The sequence below is a fragment of the Heptranchias perlo genome, chromosome 16 (assembly GCF_035084215.1).
Source record: "Heptranchias perlo isolate sHepPer1 chromosome 16, sHepPer1.hap1, whole genome shotgun sequence".
Lineage (NCBI taxonomy): Eukaryota > Metazoa > Chordata > Chondrichthyes > Hexanchiformes > Hexanchidae > Heptranchias > Heptranchias perlo.
In genome coordinates, this window is record NC_090340.1 from 63,829,511 (window position 1) to 63,849,246 (window position 19,736).

At 47.0% G+C, this 19,736-nt stretch overlaps 1 protein-coding gene across 1 annotated transcript in view; it reads left to right on the forward strand.

Moving 5' to 3' along the window:
* The window catches only part of pepd (peptidase D), a 140,569-nt gene that overhangs the window by 27,376 nt on the left and 93,457 nt on the right, over positions 1 to 19,736 (forward strand). The window contains 2 exon segments of the mRNA XM_067998201.1: positions 8,106 to 8,150; positions 17,706 to 17,781. Of these exon segments, the coding sequence (XP_067854302.1) occupies positions 8,106 to 8,150; positions 17,706 to 17,781 (121 nt within the window).

A 19,736-nucleotide genomic window follows, 5' to 3' on the forward strand; every position in this document is an offset into this window, starting at 1 on the left:
GAAAAGCTCAAAACAGTGGAGGTCCAAAGAGATTTAGGGGTCCATGTGCATAGATCATTAGGTACAGAAAATAATCAAAAAAGCTAATGGAATGCTGGCCTTTATATCTAGAGGACGAGAATACAAGGGGGCAGAACTTAGGCTGCAGCTATACAAAACCCTGGTTAGACCGCACCTGGAGTACTGTGAGCAGTTCTGGGCACCGCACCTTCGGAAGGACATATTGGCCTTGGAGGGAGTGCAGTGTAGGTTTACTAGAATGATACCCGGACTTCAAGGGTTAAATAATGAGAGATTATACAAACTAGGGTTCTATTCCCTGGAATTTAGAAGATTATGGGGTGATTTGATCGAAGTTTTCAAGATATTAAGGGGAACTGATAGAGTAGATAGAGAGAAACTATTTCCGCTGGTTGGGGAGTCTAGGACTAGGGGACAGAGCCTAAAAATTAGAGGCAGGACTTTCAGGAGTGAAGTTAGGAACCACTTCTACACACAAAGGGTGGTAGAAGTTTGGAACTGTCATCCGCAAACAGCAGTTGATGCTAGCTCAATTGCTAATTTTAAATCTGAGATTGATAGATTCTTGTTAACCAAAGGTATTAAGGGATATGGGGCTAAGGTGGGTATATGGAGTTAGGTCACAGATCAACCATGATCTCATTGAATGGAGGAATAGGTTCGAGGGGCTGAATGGCCTCCTCCTGTTTCTATGTTCCTAATATCCGGGGATGATATTGTCAGGTGGCACTGATTGGGGAAGATAATTCCTGAATCCTCCACTTGATCCCATGGTGCTAAGGAAAAAGCTAAACTCCTTTAGCAGGCGGAGGGGAAAGAATTTCTGCAAGATTTTATGAGCCGTGTTCAGTAATAAAAGAGACTTGCAATTATAATCACTGCTGTGGAAGTGTCAGACCCAATGAATTAAACTCTGCAGTTATGTGGGCAATGCAGTAGCTGCTTTGTGCACAGTATGATCCCAAAAGTAGCAATGAGATTTAAAAAAGAAAAACTTGTATCCGTCTTTGGGATGAGATGTTAAACTGAGGCCGCATCTGCCCCCTTAGTTGGACGTAAAAGATCCCATGCCGCTATTTTGAAGAAGAGCAGGGGAGTTCTACCCGGTGTCCTAGCCAATTGTTTATTCCTCAACCAACATCACTAAAACAGATTATCTGATCAGTATCACCTTGCTGTTTGTGGGATCTTGCCGTGCGCAAATTGGCTGCCGCGGTTCCCACATTACAACAGTGACTAGAGTTCAAAAAGTACTTTATTGGCTGTAAAACGCTTTGGGGCGTCCTGAGGTTGTGAAAGACGCTATATAAATGCAAGTTCGTTCGATCATAAATTTCTAGGAGGGGAACCTGCAGCAAAGTGTCTTGTTCCTCTTGGCCGACAGTGCCCTGGATTCAGAGACTCCCTCAATTCGAGACAGGCTGCATGTGTGCAGAGTTAATTCTTCAAAGTGTCTTAATTGCTTTGCTCATCTCTTTTCATGTGGAACTTAACTGAAAAGGTAAAAAAAAAAGTGTGTGCTGGAAATGTTTTTTGGAAAATGGAGAGAGAGATCCATTTATACGCTCCAGAATGCATTAGTGTCTGACTCGCGCAGTAGATCCTATAGTGTAGTGTCACACACTATCTAAAAATCAATGAGCAGTCAGAATGCCCAATATATTTATACAGAGATAATAAAAGCTGATTAGAATGGAAGCCTTTTGTACTGGAAGGTTAACCAGCCTGGCAGAAAAATTGCAAATTGTGAAATGTTTTATTGACTGCTAATCTTTCACCCCCGTACCCCCAGTGAAATTAGGTTTAATAAATAGCCTCATAAAGCACAATTGAAAACGGCTAACAAGACTAGTGTTGACCTTTGTTCCAAACCAGTAGAACTGATTGCTGCTTGCTGCTGAGGAGTCCTGCATTCAGTCACAAATCTAATTTAGAAACAAGCTATTCCGCGAGACCTGTCAGCAGAAATGAGCTTTTCCAGAATTAAAGCATCTCATTCTGAGAGTTACACAAAATGCTGACACTGTTTCTGATTGTGTGTATTACAAAATCTGTCTCCATCAGAATAAGCCGGTCCCTTCCTCATCGTCCTCCTCCCTCCCCCATAACCCTGTGAATAACCCATACACCGGGTCTCCCCCCAGATATGGGATAGCAGTAGCCCTGTTACCCCCTCCTCCCACATCCTGTGCGGTGATCCCCCTCCCCGTCCTGACTTCTGGCAGAAAGACAGACTTGCATTTCTACAGCGCATTTCACTGCCTCAGGACGTCCCAAAGCGCTTTATAACCAATGAAGTACTTTCGAGATGTAGTCACTGTTGTAATGTAGGAAATGCGGCAGCCAATTTGTGCACAGCAAGATCCCACAAACAGCAATGAGATAGTGACCAGATAATTTTTTTTAGTCATGCTGGTTGAGGGATAAATATTGGCCAGGACACTGGGAAGAACTCCCCTGCTCTTCTTAGAAATAGTGACTGATGGCTCTTTTACGTCCACCTGAGAAGGCAGACGGGGCCTCAGTCTAATATCCCGTCTGCAAGACGGCACCGCCAACCGTGCAGGACTCCCTCGGTACTGCACTGAGAGTGTCAGCCTGGATTATGTGCTCAAGGCTCTGGAGTGGGGCTTGAACTCATGACCTTCTGACTCAGAGGCGAGAGTGCCACCCACCGAGCCGTGGCTGTCAATGACTTAGTGCCTCCACCTCCCCCACTGTGTAGTGCCCTCCCGGGTTTTTGCTCACAACAGGAGATTAATCTTTAACTCCTGGCAACTCCAGGGCAATGCTGGAGGGGTTAGTGACCCTATCTGAATTTGCTCTTTTTTTTTGATAGCATTGTAAAGCTTCTGGGTCCAAAGGTCTGCAGTGTAATTTTAAATATTCTGGTATTGCAGCATCCTATAGTCACCGTAGGACTTTGCTTTGTCAGCTTCAGCCTGTCCACGTTTGGGCTGAGATCAGCTTATTAAATGGGTGATTATCAAATTAAGATGTAACTGCAGCCGAGTTGTTCTGGGCAAGATGACACTGAACGTGCTTGTTGAACGTGCTTGTTAAGTGAGCGATTACAGAATCGCTATGCAAATGAGCTGCACCAGGTCCTGTCCACAGAGAGCTTGTTGATGAGCTGATTATAATCATTTTAGAGTGGAGAGGTACCGCTTGCAGCAAGTGGCCGTCAGTGTTATATAGAATGTGTGAGGTGGATGTGACTTCACGCTGTACTGCAGGGGGAAGGACTAGAGGTGAGAGAGCTGTGTACTTCATTGTACAATGCCAAGGGGCTGCCCTTTTTTTTTCTTGATTCGTTCATGGGATGTGGGCGTCGCTGGCGAGGCCGGCATTTATTGCCCATCCCTAATTGCCCGTGAGAAGGTGGTGGTGAGCCGCCTTTTTGAACCGCTGCAGTCTGTGTGGTGACGGTTCTCCCACAGTGCTGTTAGGAAGGGAGTTCCAGGATTTTGACCCAGCAACGATGAAGGAACAGCGATATATTTCCAAGTCGGGATGGTGTGTGACTTGGAGGGGAATGTGCAGGTGGTGTTGTTCCCATGTGCCTGCTGCTCTTGTCCTTCGAGGTGGTAGAGGTCGCGGGTTTGGGAGGTGCTGTCGAAGAATCCTTGGCGAGTTGCTGCAGTGCATCCTGTGGATGGTACGCGCTGCAGCTACAGTGCGCCGGTGGTGAAGGGAGTGAATGTTTAGGGTGGTGGATGGGGTGCCAATCAAGCGGGCTGCTATATCTTGGATAAATGTGACAGAGCTCCTTATAAAAAAAGAACTTGCATTTACACAGCACCTTTCATGATCTCAGGACATCCCAAAGCGCTTTACAATCAATAAAGTACTTTTGAAGTGTAGTCACTGTTGTAATGTAGGAAACGTGGCAGCCAATTTGTACACAGCAAGATCCCACAAACAGTAATGTGATAATGACCAGATAATCTGTTTTTTAGTGATGTTGGTTTAGGGATAGATATTGTCCAGGACACCAGGGAGAAATCCCTTGCTCTCTGAAATAGGGCCGTGGAATCTTTTACATCCACCCGAGAGGGCAGACGTCTAATGTCAGTTTAATGTCTCGTCCGACAGGCAGCACCTCCGACATTGCAGCACCTCCTCAGTGCTGCACTGGAAGTATCAGCCTGGATTATGTGCTCAATTCCCTGGAGTGGGGCTCGAACCCATGACCTTCTAACCCAGAGGCGAGAGTGCTGCCCACTGAGCCACTGGGTGGCACCACAATTCTTTTAATTTGCTGCCAACATCCAAGCAAGTGTGGAACAGGAACTGATGCACCCAGTTCCCCCCCCCCTCACCAAGACCCATCACTGCACACCTTGACAAATTAGGCACTAGTCCCCCACTGCTGCATTGGTGGAGTCTTATTTCATGCACTGGGAGGAGTGTTGTTGAGGGCGAAGTCATCACTCCTCAAGACTGTGGTTCAAGCCCCTCTCCAGGGTTTGAGCACATATTCTAGGCCGACACTCCAGCGCAGTACCGAGGGAGTGCTGCGTTGTTGGAAGTGCTGGAATTGGACAAGGTGCTAACTGGAACCAAAGCAAAATAATGCGGATGCTGGAAATCTGAAATAAAAACAGAAAATGTTCAAAAACGCTCAGTCAGGCAGGCAGCAGCTCTGGAGAGAAACAGTTCATGTCTCAGTTAACCTTTCATCAGAACTGGGAGATGTTAGAGATGAACTGCTTTTAAGCCAATGCAGAGCCGGGGAAAAGCAGGGAGGGAGGGGGAGGAGGAAAGAACAAAATGTCTGTGACGGGGTGGAGGGCAGGGGTGATTAAATGACAAAAGGGATGGTGGTGAAAGGCAAAAGGGGGGTGTAATGGGACAAGTAAAGAAACAAAAGATGGGTCTAGAGGAGGTTAAACGGTTACAGCAGAATAGACGAGGGGGAGGGAAGCATGAAAGATGTGGCAAAGTGGAGAAGGCTCCTGTGGCCCGGGAATGTGGCGGAAGGAAATGCTAAATGGAAGTCCCTGTACAGGAGGTTGTTACAGATCTCACAGGACTTTTCAAAGAGCAGTGAGTTTCCCCCGGAGTCCTGGGCTAACATTCTTCCCTCAACCAACACCACCAGAAACAGACTAACTGGTCGCTCATCTCGTTGTTTGTGGGATTTTGATGTGTGCTAAATGACTACTACATTCACCTACATAAATCACTGCACTTCACAGCAATTCCTTGTATTAAAATTGCTTCTGGTTGGTTTGACTGATGAGCCACTGTGCAAATATGAGCACGAAAGCTCAGGGTCTAGTATTTTTGTCATTCTGCACCCTCCCCCCCCACCCTACCCCCCACCCCCCCGTTCTCCTGTCCTTGGTTTTGTCTCCTCACATCCGTATTGTTTACACAGATCTATAATTGAGGTGATCTAATCGAGGTGTTTAAGATGATTAAAGGATTTGATAGGGTAGATAGAGAGAAACTATTTCCTCTGGTGGGGGAGTCCAGAACAAGGGGGCAGAACCTTAAAATTAGAGCCAGGCCGTTCAGGGGTGATGTCAGGAAGCACTTCCTCACACAAAGGGGAGTGGGAATCTGGAACTCTCTCCCCCAAAAAACTGTTGAGGCTGGGGGTCAATTGAAAATTTCAAAACTGAGATTGATAGATTTTTGCTAGGCAAAGGTATTAACGGTTATGGAACCAAGGTGGGTAAATGGAGTTAGATACAGATCAGGCATAATCTAATTGAATCGCGGAACAGGCCCGAGGGGCTGAATCAGGCGCCCCCAGGGCAGGTACAGGGTTAGATACAGAGTAAAGCTCCCTCAACACTGTCCCATCAAACACTCCCAGGGCAGGTACAGCACGGGTTAGATACAGAGTAAAGCTCCCTCTACACTGTCCCATCAAACACTCCCAGGGCAGGTACAGCACGGGTTAGATACAGAGTAAAGCTCCCTCTACACTGTCCCATCAAACACTCCCAGGGCAGGTACAGCACGGGTTAGATACAGAGTAAAGCTCCCTCTACACTGTCCCATCAAACACTCCCAGGGCAGGTACAGCACGGGTTAGATACAGAGTAAAGCTCCCTCTATACTGTCCCATCAAACACTCCCAGGGCAGGTACAGCATGGGTGAGATACAGAGTAAAGCTCCCTCTACACTGTCCCATCAAACACTCCCAGGGCAGGTACAGCACGGGTTAGATACAGAGTAAAGCTCCCTCTACACTGTCCCGTCAAACACTCCCAGGGCAGGTACAGGGTTAGATACAGAGTAAAGCTCCCTCTACACTGTCCCATCAAACACTCCCAGGGCAGGTACAGCACGGGTTAGATACAGAGTAAAGCTCCCTCTACACTGTCCCATCAAACACTCCCAGGGCTGGTACAGCACGGGTTAGATACAGAGTAAAGCTCCCTCTACACTGTCCCGTCAAACACTCCCAGGGCAGGTACAGGGTTAGATACAGAGTAAAGCTCCCTCTACACTGTCCCATCAAACACTCCCAGGGCAGGTACAGGGTTAGATACAGAGTAAAGCTCCCTCGACACTGTCACATCAAACACTCCCAGGGCAGGTACAGGGTTAGATACAGAGTAAAGCTCCCTCTACACTGTCCCATCAAACACTCCCAGGGCAGGTACAGGGTTAGATACAGAGTAAAGCTCCCTCTACACTGTCCCATCAAACACTCCCAGGGCAGGTACAGGGTTAGATACAGAGTAAAGCTCCCTCTACACTGTCCCATCAAACACTCCCAGGGCAGGTACAGGGTTAGATACAGAGTAAAGCTCCCTCGACACTGTCACATCAAACACTCCCAGGGCAGGTACAGGGTTAGATACAGAGTAAAGCTCCCTCTACACTGTCCCATCAAACACTCCCAGGGCTGGTACAGCACGGGTTAGATACAGAGTAAAGCTCCCTCTACACTGTCCCGTCAAACACTCCCAGGGCAGGTACAGGGTTAGATACAGAGTAAAGCTCCCTCGACACTGTCACATCAAACACTCCCAGGGCAGGTACAGGGTTAGATACAGAGTAAAGCTCCCTCTACACTGTCCCATCAAACACTCCCAGGGCAGGTACAGGGTTAGATACAGAGTAAAGCTCCCTCTACACTGTCCCATCAAACACTCCCAGGGCAGGTACAGCACGGGTTAGATACAGAGTAAAGCTCCCTCTACACTGTCCCATCAAACACTCCCAGGGCAGGTACAGGGTTAGATACAGAGTAAAGCTCCCTCTACACTGTCCCATCAAACACTCCCAGGGCAGGTACAGCACGGGTTGGATACAGAGTGAAGCTCCCTCTACACTGTCCCATCAAACACTCCCAGGGCAGGTACAGCACGGGTTAGATACAGAGTAAAGCTCCCTCTACACTGTCCCATCAAACACTCCCAGGGCAGGTACAGGGTTAGATACAGAGTAAAGCTCCCTCTACACTGTCCCATCAAACACTCCCAGGGCAGGTACAGGGTTAGATACAGAGTAAAGCTCCCTCTACACTGTCCCATCAAACACTCCCAGGGCAGGTACAGCACGGGTTAGATACAGAGTAAAGCTCCCTCTACACTGTCCCATCAAACACTCCCAGGGCAGGTACAGGGTTAGATACAGAGTAAAGCTCCCTCTACACTGTCCGAACCTCAGAACCTTGTCCCCTGTTGGACTGATGTGTATCATGAAATTTGTTTCGGCCTTCCCGTTTGAGCTTGATGAATTGGGAATTCATTAATTTAAAAAGAAATTCCACTGGATGTGGAAGGTTGTTGTGTCTGGTGCACGAGTTTTGTAGGCTCAGATTATTTGATTTGGTCAGTGTTATATTTAATCGGTCCGTGTCCGATGGATTAACATTTCAGGTGTGTAGGCTGGTTATCACCTATCCAGACCCGACATGTTAACTAGCCTTTTCTGTTTACAGTCACTGACCTGTCTGTTTGTTCATTATTCTCTCTGCTTTTCAATATTCAATGAATTTTCGCTCCATTTAACGAAAGGTTAATCAGGCTAAATGGAACTTGACAGGCGAGGGACAGAGTGCACAGCAGGTCTCAGCGAAAACTGAACTAAGAATAGATTCTCTTGTCTTTTCCAGGTTTAAGGTGAACAACACATTGCTTTATCCCGAGATCGTGGAATGGTGAGTATCTGTTCAGAGTCGTGCATGAAACACTTTGTGTGCAGTATTACTCCCTTGTCTCATGTTATAAGAGCTCGCATTTATATAGCGCCTTTAAAACCCTAGTAAAATGTCCCAAGGCACTTCATAGGAGCGATTATCAAACTAAATTTGACACCGAGCCCCATGAGATATTAGGACAGGTGACCAAAAGCTCGGTCAAAGAGATAGGTTTTAAGGAACGTCTTAAAGGAGGAGAGAGAGAGGCGGCGAGGTTTAGGGAGGGAATTCCAGAGCTTAGGGCCTGGGCAGCTGAAGGCACGGCCGCCAATGGTGGAGCGATTAAAATTGGGGATGTGCAAGAGACCAGAATTGGAGACCGTTCCATAGTTTTTCTTTATTGAGCATATCATCCGGGGTAAGTCAGTGTAGTGGTTATGTTATTGGACTCGTAAACCAGAGGCCAGGAGTAATAATCCGGGAACGGATTTGAAAAAATCTGAAAATGAAAAGCTGGTGTCAGTAAAAGTGAACTTGAAGCTGTCGGATTGTCATAAAACCACACTGTCCTTCACAAGTGTCCTTTAGGGAAGGAAACCTGCCGTCCTTACCCGGTCTGGGCCTTTATGTGACTCCAGTCCCCACACCAATGTGGTTGAATCTTAACAGTCCCCTGAAGTGGCCTAGCAAGCCCCTCAGTTGTATCAGACCAATCCAGGGCAACTGGAGATGGGCAATAAATGCCGGCCTTGCCAGTGACCCCACATCCCAGGATGAATTATTGAAAGCTCTTGGTACCTTTTATTTGGCAGGTTTTTGAAGGTGGGCTTGTGCTGTTGGTCAGTCCCACAAATAGTTTTTATTTCTAAGATTCTGTGTATTCCTCATCTCAACGATGGCCACTAGAGATTATTCCTTTAAAACTGGAGGGTTTTCACAACAAATAAACCTGGTTGAATCCGTTAGCATCAATTTGTATAATTTGATATTTCTCCTCATCTCTCCTCTGGCAAAAGAACTGGGGGGAGATGAGAATTTGCTTTTAGGCAGCGAGTTGTTCTGATCTGGAATGCGCTGCCTGAAAGGGCGGTGGAAGCAGATTCAGTAATAACTTTCAAAAGGGAATTGGACAAATACTTGAAAAGGAAAAATTTACAGGGCTAAGGGGAAAGAGCAGGGAAATGGGACTAATTGGATAGCGCTCTCAAAGATCCGGCACAGGCGCGATGGGCCGAATGGCCTCTCTGTGCTGTATCATTCTACAATCACATTTTAAAAATAAAATCCATTTCATTACCGTATCTGGTTGATTAAACTGATTGGACATGGATGCGAAGTGTGTTGGACCACTTGTGTTGGGGTGTTCAATGATTGGAGGTATCTTTTATATAAAGTATGTTCTCCCCGTTCAGTTCCTTCCCCCTCTCCCGTGTACCACTGGTGGGCACCCTGCTCGCAGGACCTCTGCTAAAGTTGCTTCGAAACCAAATGGCTGGAGGTGTTTGATGGGATGGCCACTTTCAATCACTTTGGGGGAGATTCCGAGCCCTCGTTGGCGAATTCCCCCCTCCCACCACCACAGCTGAAAGCAGGAATTTGAGGTGGGGGTGGGATGCAGGTGTCACCTTGTGCCCTCCCACTGCGCCGCTTCAGTGATCAGGGGGTCTCCCGTTTTAGCACTCATTTCCGTGAGTTCCAGCAACCAGCTCCGGTACACTCTGTGGGGTGACGAACTCGAGCAGGAGTGGGGAGCAGGGATTCTGCACTGCCTTCTGTCCCCTCAGTCAGTCAGAGTGCGAATGGGGGCGTGACACTTCACCGGATTGTTCCAGTGAAGGGTAGCGTCCAGACACAGATGAGTTAACATCTGTACAGCATGCGGCTGTTGATAGATGATCTCCATTGGGGAAAAGTTTAAACTATATTTACTGTGCAACATTCATACATATTTCATAAGGAAATGCCACAATACTGCGAGTGAGGGGATTCATCAGAGTGAGGAATGGTTGCAAGAGCGTGGAAAATGCAATAAATAGCGCTTGAAGAAGTGAGCGTGTCCCATGTATTGCCCAACGCTCGCTCTCACTGGCTGCCACTGACGTCGTTAATTGAATAAATCTGACAGGACAGTGTTCCTCATCATTTGAAGTGAATGAAATAGTTACTAATTGCTGATCCTTTCGAGGTACTGTAACCAGTGCCAAACAGCAAATTGTGGTTAGCCGTATATCATGAGAATTTGTATTTTGTGCAATTCGACATGCCGTAGGATCATAGAAGGTTCCAGCAAAGAACCAGGCCATTCGGCTCATCTACTCTGACAGTGCTTTTCCCCCACATGAGCCACCCAGTCTAATCCCACTCTCCCCTCACTCCCCGTACCCTTCAATATCCCACCCAGTCTAATCCCACTCTCCCCTCACTCCCCATACCCTTCAATATCGCACCCAGTCTAATCCCACTCTCCCCCTCACTCCCCGTACCCTTTAATATCTCACCCAGTCTAATCCCACTCTCCCCCTCACTCCCCGTACCCTTCAATATCGCACCCAGTCTAATCCCACTCTCCCCCTCACTCCCCGTACCCTTCAATATCTCACCCAGTCTAATCCCACTCTCCCCTCACTCCCCATACCCTTCAATATCGCACCCAGTCTAATCCCACTCTCCCCCTCACTCCCCGTACCCTTTAATATCCCACCCAGTCTAATCCCACTCTCCCCCTCACTCCCATTACCCTTTAATATCGCACCCAGTCTAATCCCACTCTCCCCCTCACTCCCCGTACCCTTTAATATCTCACCCAGTCTAATCCCACTCTCCCCCTCACTCCCCGTACCCTTCAATATCTCACCCAGTCTAATCCCACTCTCCCCTCACTCCCCATACCCTTCAATATCGCACCCAGTCTAATCCCACTCTCCCCCTCACTCCCCGTACCCTTTAATATCCCACCCAGTCTAATCCCACTCTCCCCTCACTCCCCGTACCCTTTAATATCCCACCCAGTCTAATCCCACTCTCCCCCTCACTCCCCGTACCCTTTAATATCCCACCCAGTCTAATCCCACTCTCCCCTCACTCCCCGTACCCTTCAATATCCCACCCAGTCTAATCCCACTCTCCCCTCACTCCCCGTACCCTTTAATATCGCACCCAGTCTAATCCCACTCTCCCCCTCACTCCCCGTACCCTTTAATATCCCACCCAGTCTAATCCCACTCTCCCCTCACTCCCCGTACCCTTCAATATCGCACCCAGTCTAATCCCACTCTCCCCTCACTCCCCGTACCCTTCAATATCCCACCCAGTCTAATCCCACTCTCCCCCTCACTCCCCGTACCCTACAATATCCCACCCAGTCTAATCCCACTCTCCCCTCACTCCCCGTACCCTTCAATATCGCACCCAGTCTAATCCCACTCTCCCCTCACTCCCCGTACCCTTCAATATCGCACCCAGTCTAATCCCACTCTCCCCTCACTCCCCGTACCCTTCAATATCCCACCCAGTCTAATCCCACTCTCCCCTCACTCCCCGTACCCTTCAATATCCCACCCAGTCTAATCCCACTCTCCCCTCACTCCCCGTACCCTTTAATATCCCACCCAGTCTAATCCCACTCTCCCCTCACTCCCCATACCCTTCAATATTGCACCCAGTCTAATCCCACTCTCCCCCTCACTCCCCATACCCTTCAATATCGCACTTAGTCTAATCCCACTCTCCCCCTCACTCCCCATACCCTTCAATATTGCACCCAGTCTAATCCCACTCTCCCCCTCACTCCCCATACCCTTCAATATCGCACTTAGTCTAATCCCACTTGACTGCTCACCCCCCCCCATAGAATTGTTACAGCACAGAAGGAGGCCATTCAACTCATCGAGCCCGTGTCGGCTCTTTGTAAGAGTAATCCAGTTAGTCCCTCTCCCCCGCTCTTTCCCTGTAGCCCTGCAAATTTTTTCCCTTCAAGTATTTATCCAATTCCTTTTTGAAAGCAATGATTGAATCTGCTTCCACCGCCCTTTCAGGCAGCACATTCCAGATCAGAACAACTCGCTGCATAAAAATATTTTTCCTCATGTCATCTTTGGTACTTTTGCCAATCACCTTAAATCTGTGTCCTCTGGTTCTCGACCCTTCTGCCAATGGGAACAGTTTCTCTTTATTTACTTTATCTAAATGATTTTGAACACTTCTATTAAATCTCCTCTCACCTTCTCTGCTCTAAGGAGAACAACCCCAGCTTCTCCAGTCTATCCACATAACTGAAGTCCCTCATCCCTGGAATCATTCTAGTAAATCTTTTCTGCACCCTCTCTAAGGCCTTCACATCTTTCCTAAAGTACGGTGCCCAGAACTGGACACAATACTCCAGTTGTGACTGAACCAGTGTTTTATAAAGGTTCAATCTAACTTCCTTGCTTTTGTACTCTATGCCTCTATTTATAAAACCCAGGATCCCGTATGCTTTTTTAACCACTTTCTCAACCTGTCTTGCCTCCTTCAAAGATTTGTGTATGTATATCCTCAGATCTCTCTGTTCCTGCAACCCCTTTAGAATTGTACCATTTAGTTTATATTGCCTCTCCTCGTTGTTCTTGCCAAAATGTATCACTTTGCACTTCTCTGCGTTAAATTTCATCTGCCAGGTTTCTGCCCATTCCACCAGCCTGTCTGTGTCCACTTGAAGTCTATCTCTATCCTCCCTGTTTACTACGCTAACAAGTTTTGCGTCATCTGTAAATTTGAAATTGTGCCCTGTACACCCAAGACCCATGTCATCAATATATATTAAAGAAAAACCTTTAATATCCCAACCAGTCTAATCCCACTCTCCTGCTTACTCCCCATACCCTTTAATGTCCCACTCACTCTAATCTCACTATGCTCACTCCAAATAACTGTCCAATAGCAGTACAATAACAACTCGTGTTTATATAGCGCCTTTAGCCTAGTAAAATGTCCCTAGGTGCTTCACAGGAGCGATTATCAAATTAAATTTGAAACCGAGCCAAAGAGAGATATTAGGAGGGGTGACCAAAGAGGTAGGTTTTAAGGAGCATCTTACAGGAGGAGAGAGAGGCAGAAAAGTTTAAGGAGGGAAATCCAGCGTTTAAGGAGCAGACGGCTGAAGGCACGGCTACCAGTAATGGGGCGAAGGAAGTAGGGGAAGCGGAAGAGGCCAGAATTGGAGGAGCGCAGAGATCTCGGAGGGTTGTAGGACTGGAGAGGGTTACAGAGATAGGGAGGGGCGAGGCTATGGAGGGATTTGAACACGAAGATGAGAATTTTTAAATCGAGGTGTTGCTGGACCGGGAGACAATGTAGGTCAGTGAGCGCAGGGGATGATGGGTGAACAGGACTTGGTGTGAGTTTGGATACGGGGCAGCAGAGTTTTGGATGAGCCCAAGTGCAACTGCAGGATGAATTCTTTGGAGGTTAGCACCCAATTATTGATGCTGTTTTTCACGAAGTGCGGGAATTTGCAGAAAGTGAGAGGTGACGTTCCAGAACATTTCATTGGCTAGCGATGAACTGGTGGAACAAACATCAAATCTGTAACCACGCCGCACAGTAAAAGCCGCGAGCTGATATAGCTGTGCCTGGAATATCCTATCCCCAAAACAATACACGGCATTTGCCGGCTTCTGAAAGAGAAAAGACAGGTTCACGTTTTGGATGGATCCAGACCAGATGATGGGTCTCCACCCAAAACATATCTAGAACCCAGCACAGGAGGAGACCATTCGGCCCATCATCTCTGTGCTGGCAGTTTGCTAAGGCAATCCAAATCCAATCCCACTGCCTCCTGCTCTCTCCCCATAGCCCTGCATGTTCCTCTGCTGCAAATATTTATCAATTTTTTCCTTTAAAGATGCAATGGTCTCTGTCTGAACCACTCCCTGTGGCAAAGCATTCTAAGCTCCAATAATTCTCTGGATAAAGTAATTTCTCCTCGCTCTCTTAATGACTTTTAAATCGATGATCTGTGTATTTCTAGCATTCTGTTTGTTTTATATTTCCAGAAATCCTGCTTTTTTTTCCCTTTGCTCTCTGTTGTTCTGGTATCACTTTACACTCATCAAACATAGAATCTGATTTGGATGTATCTGGATATGAAATTTCATCTTATCCGCATTGATTCTGGGATATTTCTGGCTTTGAATGAGGGCTGGAGATCGGAAAGAAAGAGAGATTGAATCAAAATGAGAGTGGTTTAATATTGGGACCCTGCTGCAGCTGAGATTGTTTCTAACCACACATAATGTAGCCTGATATTGCAACCTCAAGAGCTATCTCATCTAATAATATGAGAGGGCCGAGGGACCATCGATGCAGGAGGATGAGGCGACCAGTGAAATATGAGACCGTTGATCATGTTTGATTGCTTCTCTTGAAATGAAACCTCTCTCCCTTTTCTGATTCTTGGTAATGAGTGTCTGTTACACAGAGCTGCTCTGGTGTTATTAACTGCACCTCCTGTCCTGAAATTGCTGACTCCTTGTTGGGGTACAATTCCATGGGTCCTGGTACCTCGCCCAGGTACCCGTATTTCACATGCGGGCCTGTGAATCCACAACAACAACTTGCATTTATATAGCACCTTTTAAAGTAGTAAAAAGTCCCAAGGCCTTTCACAGGAGCGATTATCAGACAAAAATTGACACCGAGCCACATAAGGAGATATTAGGACAGGTGGGAGGTAGGTTTTAAGGAGCAACTTAAAGGAGTGGAGAGGGGCGGAGAGGTTTAGGGTGGGAATTTCAGAGCTCAGGGTCTGGGCAGCAGCTGTTCAACAATGGTGGGGGGGGGCAATACATGCAAACTTTCCAGCAGCGGTCACTGGTGAATTTTCCTCCCCCCTTTCCTGGAACAGAGTGGCTGAGGCTAATCAGAACAGCCCACCTCTTGTCTCTGGTTCCAGCTGAGATCAGCTAACTCAGTACAGACCAGGTAATGAACTTGGTAACTTGCGATCGCAGTAACTTTACCAACTAGGTTGAATAATGCTGGACAGGTTTTCAATTAGCTGATTATTAAAGCTGCCTGCCTCTCAAAAGATGTTACATTCTATTTCTCTCCCTCTCTCTCTCTGCCTCTCTCTCTACCTCTCTCAACCAATACGTTCAGGGAGTGGAGGGACTGCTGTTTGAACACCCTTCTGTTGTGGATTCCCAGATCTCAAATGAACTGCGTGATTCTTTTTATAACTTGTTTGGTACTTATCAGTGAAGTACTGAGGGAGTGCTGCACTGTTGGAGGTGCCGTCTTTCGGGTGAGACGTTAAACCGAGGCCCCGTTTACCCCCTCAGGTGGATGTAAACGATCCCATGGCATTATTTTGAAAAAGATCAGGGGAGTTCTCCCCAGAGTCCTGGCCAATATTTATCCCTCAACCAACGTCACTAAAACAGATTGTCTGGTCTTGTTTTCTATTTGTGGGACCTTGCTGGGCGCAACTGTCTGCTATGTTTGCCTGCAGAACCCCAGTTATTACAATTCAAAATAATTAATTGGCTGTGAAAAGCTTTGGGACATTTCTCTGTCTGTCCGTCTGTGTGTGAGAAGGTTAGATACATAGTAAAGCTCCCTCTACGCTGTCCCATCAAACGCTCCCAGGGAAAGTAAAGCGCGGGTTAGATACAGAGTACAGCACCCTCTACTAGACTTCAAGAGGATATAGACAGGCTGGTGGCATGGGCGGACACGTGGCAGATGAAATTTAACGCAGAAAAATGCGAAGTATGATTTCGATAGGAAGAACGAGAGCGGTAATATAAACTAAAGGGCACAACTCCAAAAGAGGTACAGGAAACAGAGATCTGGGGGTACATGTGCACAAATCATTGAAGGTGGCAGGGCAGGTTGAGAAAGTGGTTAAAAAAGCAAATGGGATCCAGGGCTTTATAAAGAGATGATGTGGCGATGCCGGTGATGGACTTGGGTGGACAAATGTAAGGAATCTTACAACACCAGGTTATAGTCCAACATTTTTATTTGAAAATCACAAGCTTTCGGAGATTATCTCCTTCGTCAGGTGAGTGAGTCACTCACCTGACAAAGGAGATAATCTCCGAAAGCTTGTGATTTTCAAATAAAAATGTTGGACTATAACCTGGTGTTGTAAGATTCCTTACATTTATAAAGAGAGGCATAGAGTACAAAAGTACGGAAGTTATGATGAACCTTTATAAAACACTGGTTCGGCCACAACTGGAGCATTGTGTCCAGTTCTGGGCACCGCACTTCAGGAAAGATGTGAAGGCCTTCGAGAGGGTGCAGAAGAGATTTACTAGAATGATTCCAGGGATGAGGGACTTCAGTTACATGGATAGACTGGAGAAGCTGGGGTTGTTCTCCTTGGAACAGAGACAGTTGTGAGGAGATTTGATAGAGGTGTTCAAAATCATGAAGGGTCTAGACAGAGTAGATAGAGAGAAACTGTTCCCATTGGTGGAAGGGTCAAGAACCAGAGGACATAGATTTAAGGTGATTGGCAAAAGAACCAAAGGTGACATGAGGAAAAACTTTTTTACCCAGCGAGTGGTTAGGATCTGGAATGCACTGCCTGAGGGGGTGGTGGAGGCAGATTCAATCATGGCCTTCAAAAGGGAACTGGATAAGTACTTGAAAGGAAAAAATTGCAGGGCTACGGGGATAGGGCGGGGGAGTGGGACTAGCTGGATTACTCTTGCTTAGAGCCAGCGTGGACTCGATGGGCCGAATGGCCTCCTTCTGTGCTGTAACCTTTCTATGATTCTACGATTCTACACTGTCCCATCAAACACTCCCAGGGCAGGTACAGCACGGGTTAGATACAGAGTAAAGCTCTCTCTACCATGTCCCATCAAACACTGCCAGGGTTGCTGGGCAGACCCAGTGCGTCTTAGAGCTGTAGTTGAACCTAGTCCCACTGGCTGCCAGCAACAGTCAAATGCAGAACCAGAAGACACGGCCTGCATTTGAAGGAGGTTAAATTCAAAACTAATGTGCAGAAACAATATTTGAGTGAGTGAGTGGTCCATCTGTGGAACAGGCTCCCAGGGGAGACGGTGGGAGCAGAGAGTGTTGATTCATTCAAATACAAATTAGATCGATTTCTTTCAGAAAATAATATTTTGGGATCCAGTATGTGAGTAATTTGAGACATGACGTGTGGTGAGTGTAACAGGCTCAGGAGGATCAGGTGACTTTGGACCTGTGGTTCCCAAAGCTCTCCCCCACTGGGCGTTTTCCTCACCTCATGTCTGGGTCTGTTGTAGACTCATTGATGGAGATTGATTGCTCTGATTAGTCAACAAATCCATTATCGCGTATCCTGCGACTACCAGGATGGTAGAAGGAGAACTAGATGGACCCTGGTCTTTTCTCGTTCACAAATTCCTATGTTCCTATGATTGCATTTGCCGCTGTTAGATTCATCAGAATGCCCTAATGTGAATAATGGATGATATCCCTGCACAAGTTCTGTGTAATGAAGGAGCCTTGATGTTTTATGCAGCTCTGATATTAGATGATGGCACAGGGTGACTGTTTACAATTTTTTCTGTCTTTTTTCCCCTTTAAAAGCCGTGTGATCAAGACCGACATGGAACTGGAACTCATGCGTTACACTAATCGGATTTCCAGTGAGGCGCATAAGGAGGTAACACGCTCTTAAATGTCCGATAAGCTTTTGCATTATTTTAATCAACTTGATCAGCCTTTTTGGGGAGACTTTGGGGGCAATTTAACCCCAGCTTTCCTGTCTGGAAACTGACGGGAATGGGTGCAATGCTGGTTTTACACCCCAACCGATTTTACTGTCCGCTGAAGTCAATATTGGGCTGGGTGTAAAACCAGCCTTCCACCCGATCCCATGGGTTTCCTGCCCCGCGAGTTAGGTTAAAATTGTCCCCTTTGTTTCTCCTTCAGTCTGCGTTCTCTACACCGCACATGTTGATAGCCCAGCTTGATGAGGTGGACGTGCCATTTGTTGTAACCCAATTACATAGAATTTACTGCACAGAAACAGGCCATTCGGCCTAACTGGTCTATGCTGGTGTTTACGCTGCACACGAGTCTCCTCCCTCTCTAATTCATCTCACTCTATCAGCATATCCTTCTATTTCTTTCTCCTCGTGTTTATTGAGCTTCCCCTTAAATGTATCCTTGCTATTTGCCTCAACTACTCCTTGTGGTAGCGAGTTCCACATTCTCACCACTCTCTGGGTAAAGAAGTTTCTCTCGATTGGATTTATTAGTGACTATCTTATATTGATGGCCCCTAGTTTTGGTCACCCCCTAAAGTGGAAATGGTGATGCTTTCAGGGAGGTGCGTTTGGGAAGTCAAGAGTCAAGCCGTACTTTTCTCCTGATTTAAAGCTTTATAAACCGGATGTAGGCTGTCATTCATATGTCTCAATGAGCATGGCCCTTCTCCACACTTCAGGAGAATGAGCCCTTTAAAGAAAGAGAGGTTTCTGACTGCTCTGGGCTGTTGGGCTGGCATGCTGTTGATTTAATTGCATCATTGAGCATGGATGAGGGAGCATTTATATGTTTCAGACGATGCAGTGAGGACGTGTGCGCAAACCCTGCTGAATCAAACTGGCATCTCTCCGTCCTTGAGAGATGACGGGGCATTTTCCAAAACAGCCACTATGGAAACTTTAAAAACAACTTGTACGTTATTTAGGTTATACAGACAGGGAGTAAAATGCGTTTCATCTTTACAAAATCGACTGTTTGCCTCCCTCGTGGGGGATTCTTTTATGTCGTCTCCACCTGCCTGTTGGCATTGAGGGGCAGAGTTCCCTGCAGAAATCATTCATCAAACTGTCAAGCATGGAACTGAGCTGCCAGATGTACACTCCCGCACCCAAAGGAAAATGCAGTGTGTCTTATGAAGGGCGCATGTACCTCACTGTCTGCAGTTTCTAGCGATACGTACTGCTGGGTTTCAGGGTTTTTAAGGACTAATATAATGTATTAAATTTGCCACGTATTATTTGGGCATCACCATTCTGTGAAGCGTCGTGCCTTTGAGCTTTGTGTTTGGCTCTGGGGATGGGGATGTGGGCGTCGCTGGCCAGGCCGACATTTATTGCCCATCCTTAGTTCCACTGAGAAGGTGGTAGTGAGCCTTCTGCTTAAACGGCTGCAGTCCATGTGGTGATGGTGCTGCCACAACGGTGTTTGGTAGGGAGAACAAGAGGGTGCAGTCTTAAAATTAGAGCCAGGCCATTTAGGAGTGAAATCAGGAAGCACTTCTTCACACGCAGGGTGGTAGAAATCTGGAACTCTCAACCCCATAAGGCTGTGGATGCTGGGGGACAAATCAAATTTTCAAGACTGAGATCGATAGATTTTTGTTGGGTATCGAGGGATATGGAGCAAAGGCGGGTAAATGGAGTTGAGGTACAGATCAGCCATGATTCAATTGAATGGTGGAACAGGCTCAAGGGGCTGAATGGCCTCCAGTCCCTATGTTCAGGATTCAGACTCGGCGACGATGAAGGAATGCGATATATGTCCAAGTCAGGATTATAGAATCATGCAGCACAGAGGGAGGCCATTCGGCCCATCGTGCCTGTGCCGGCTCTTTGAAAGAGCTATCCA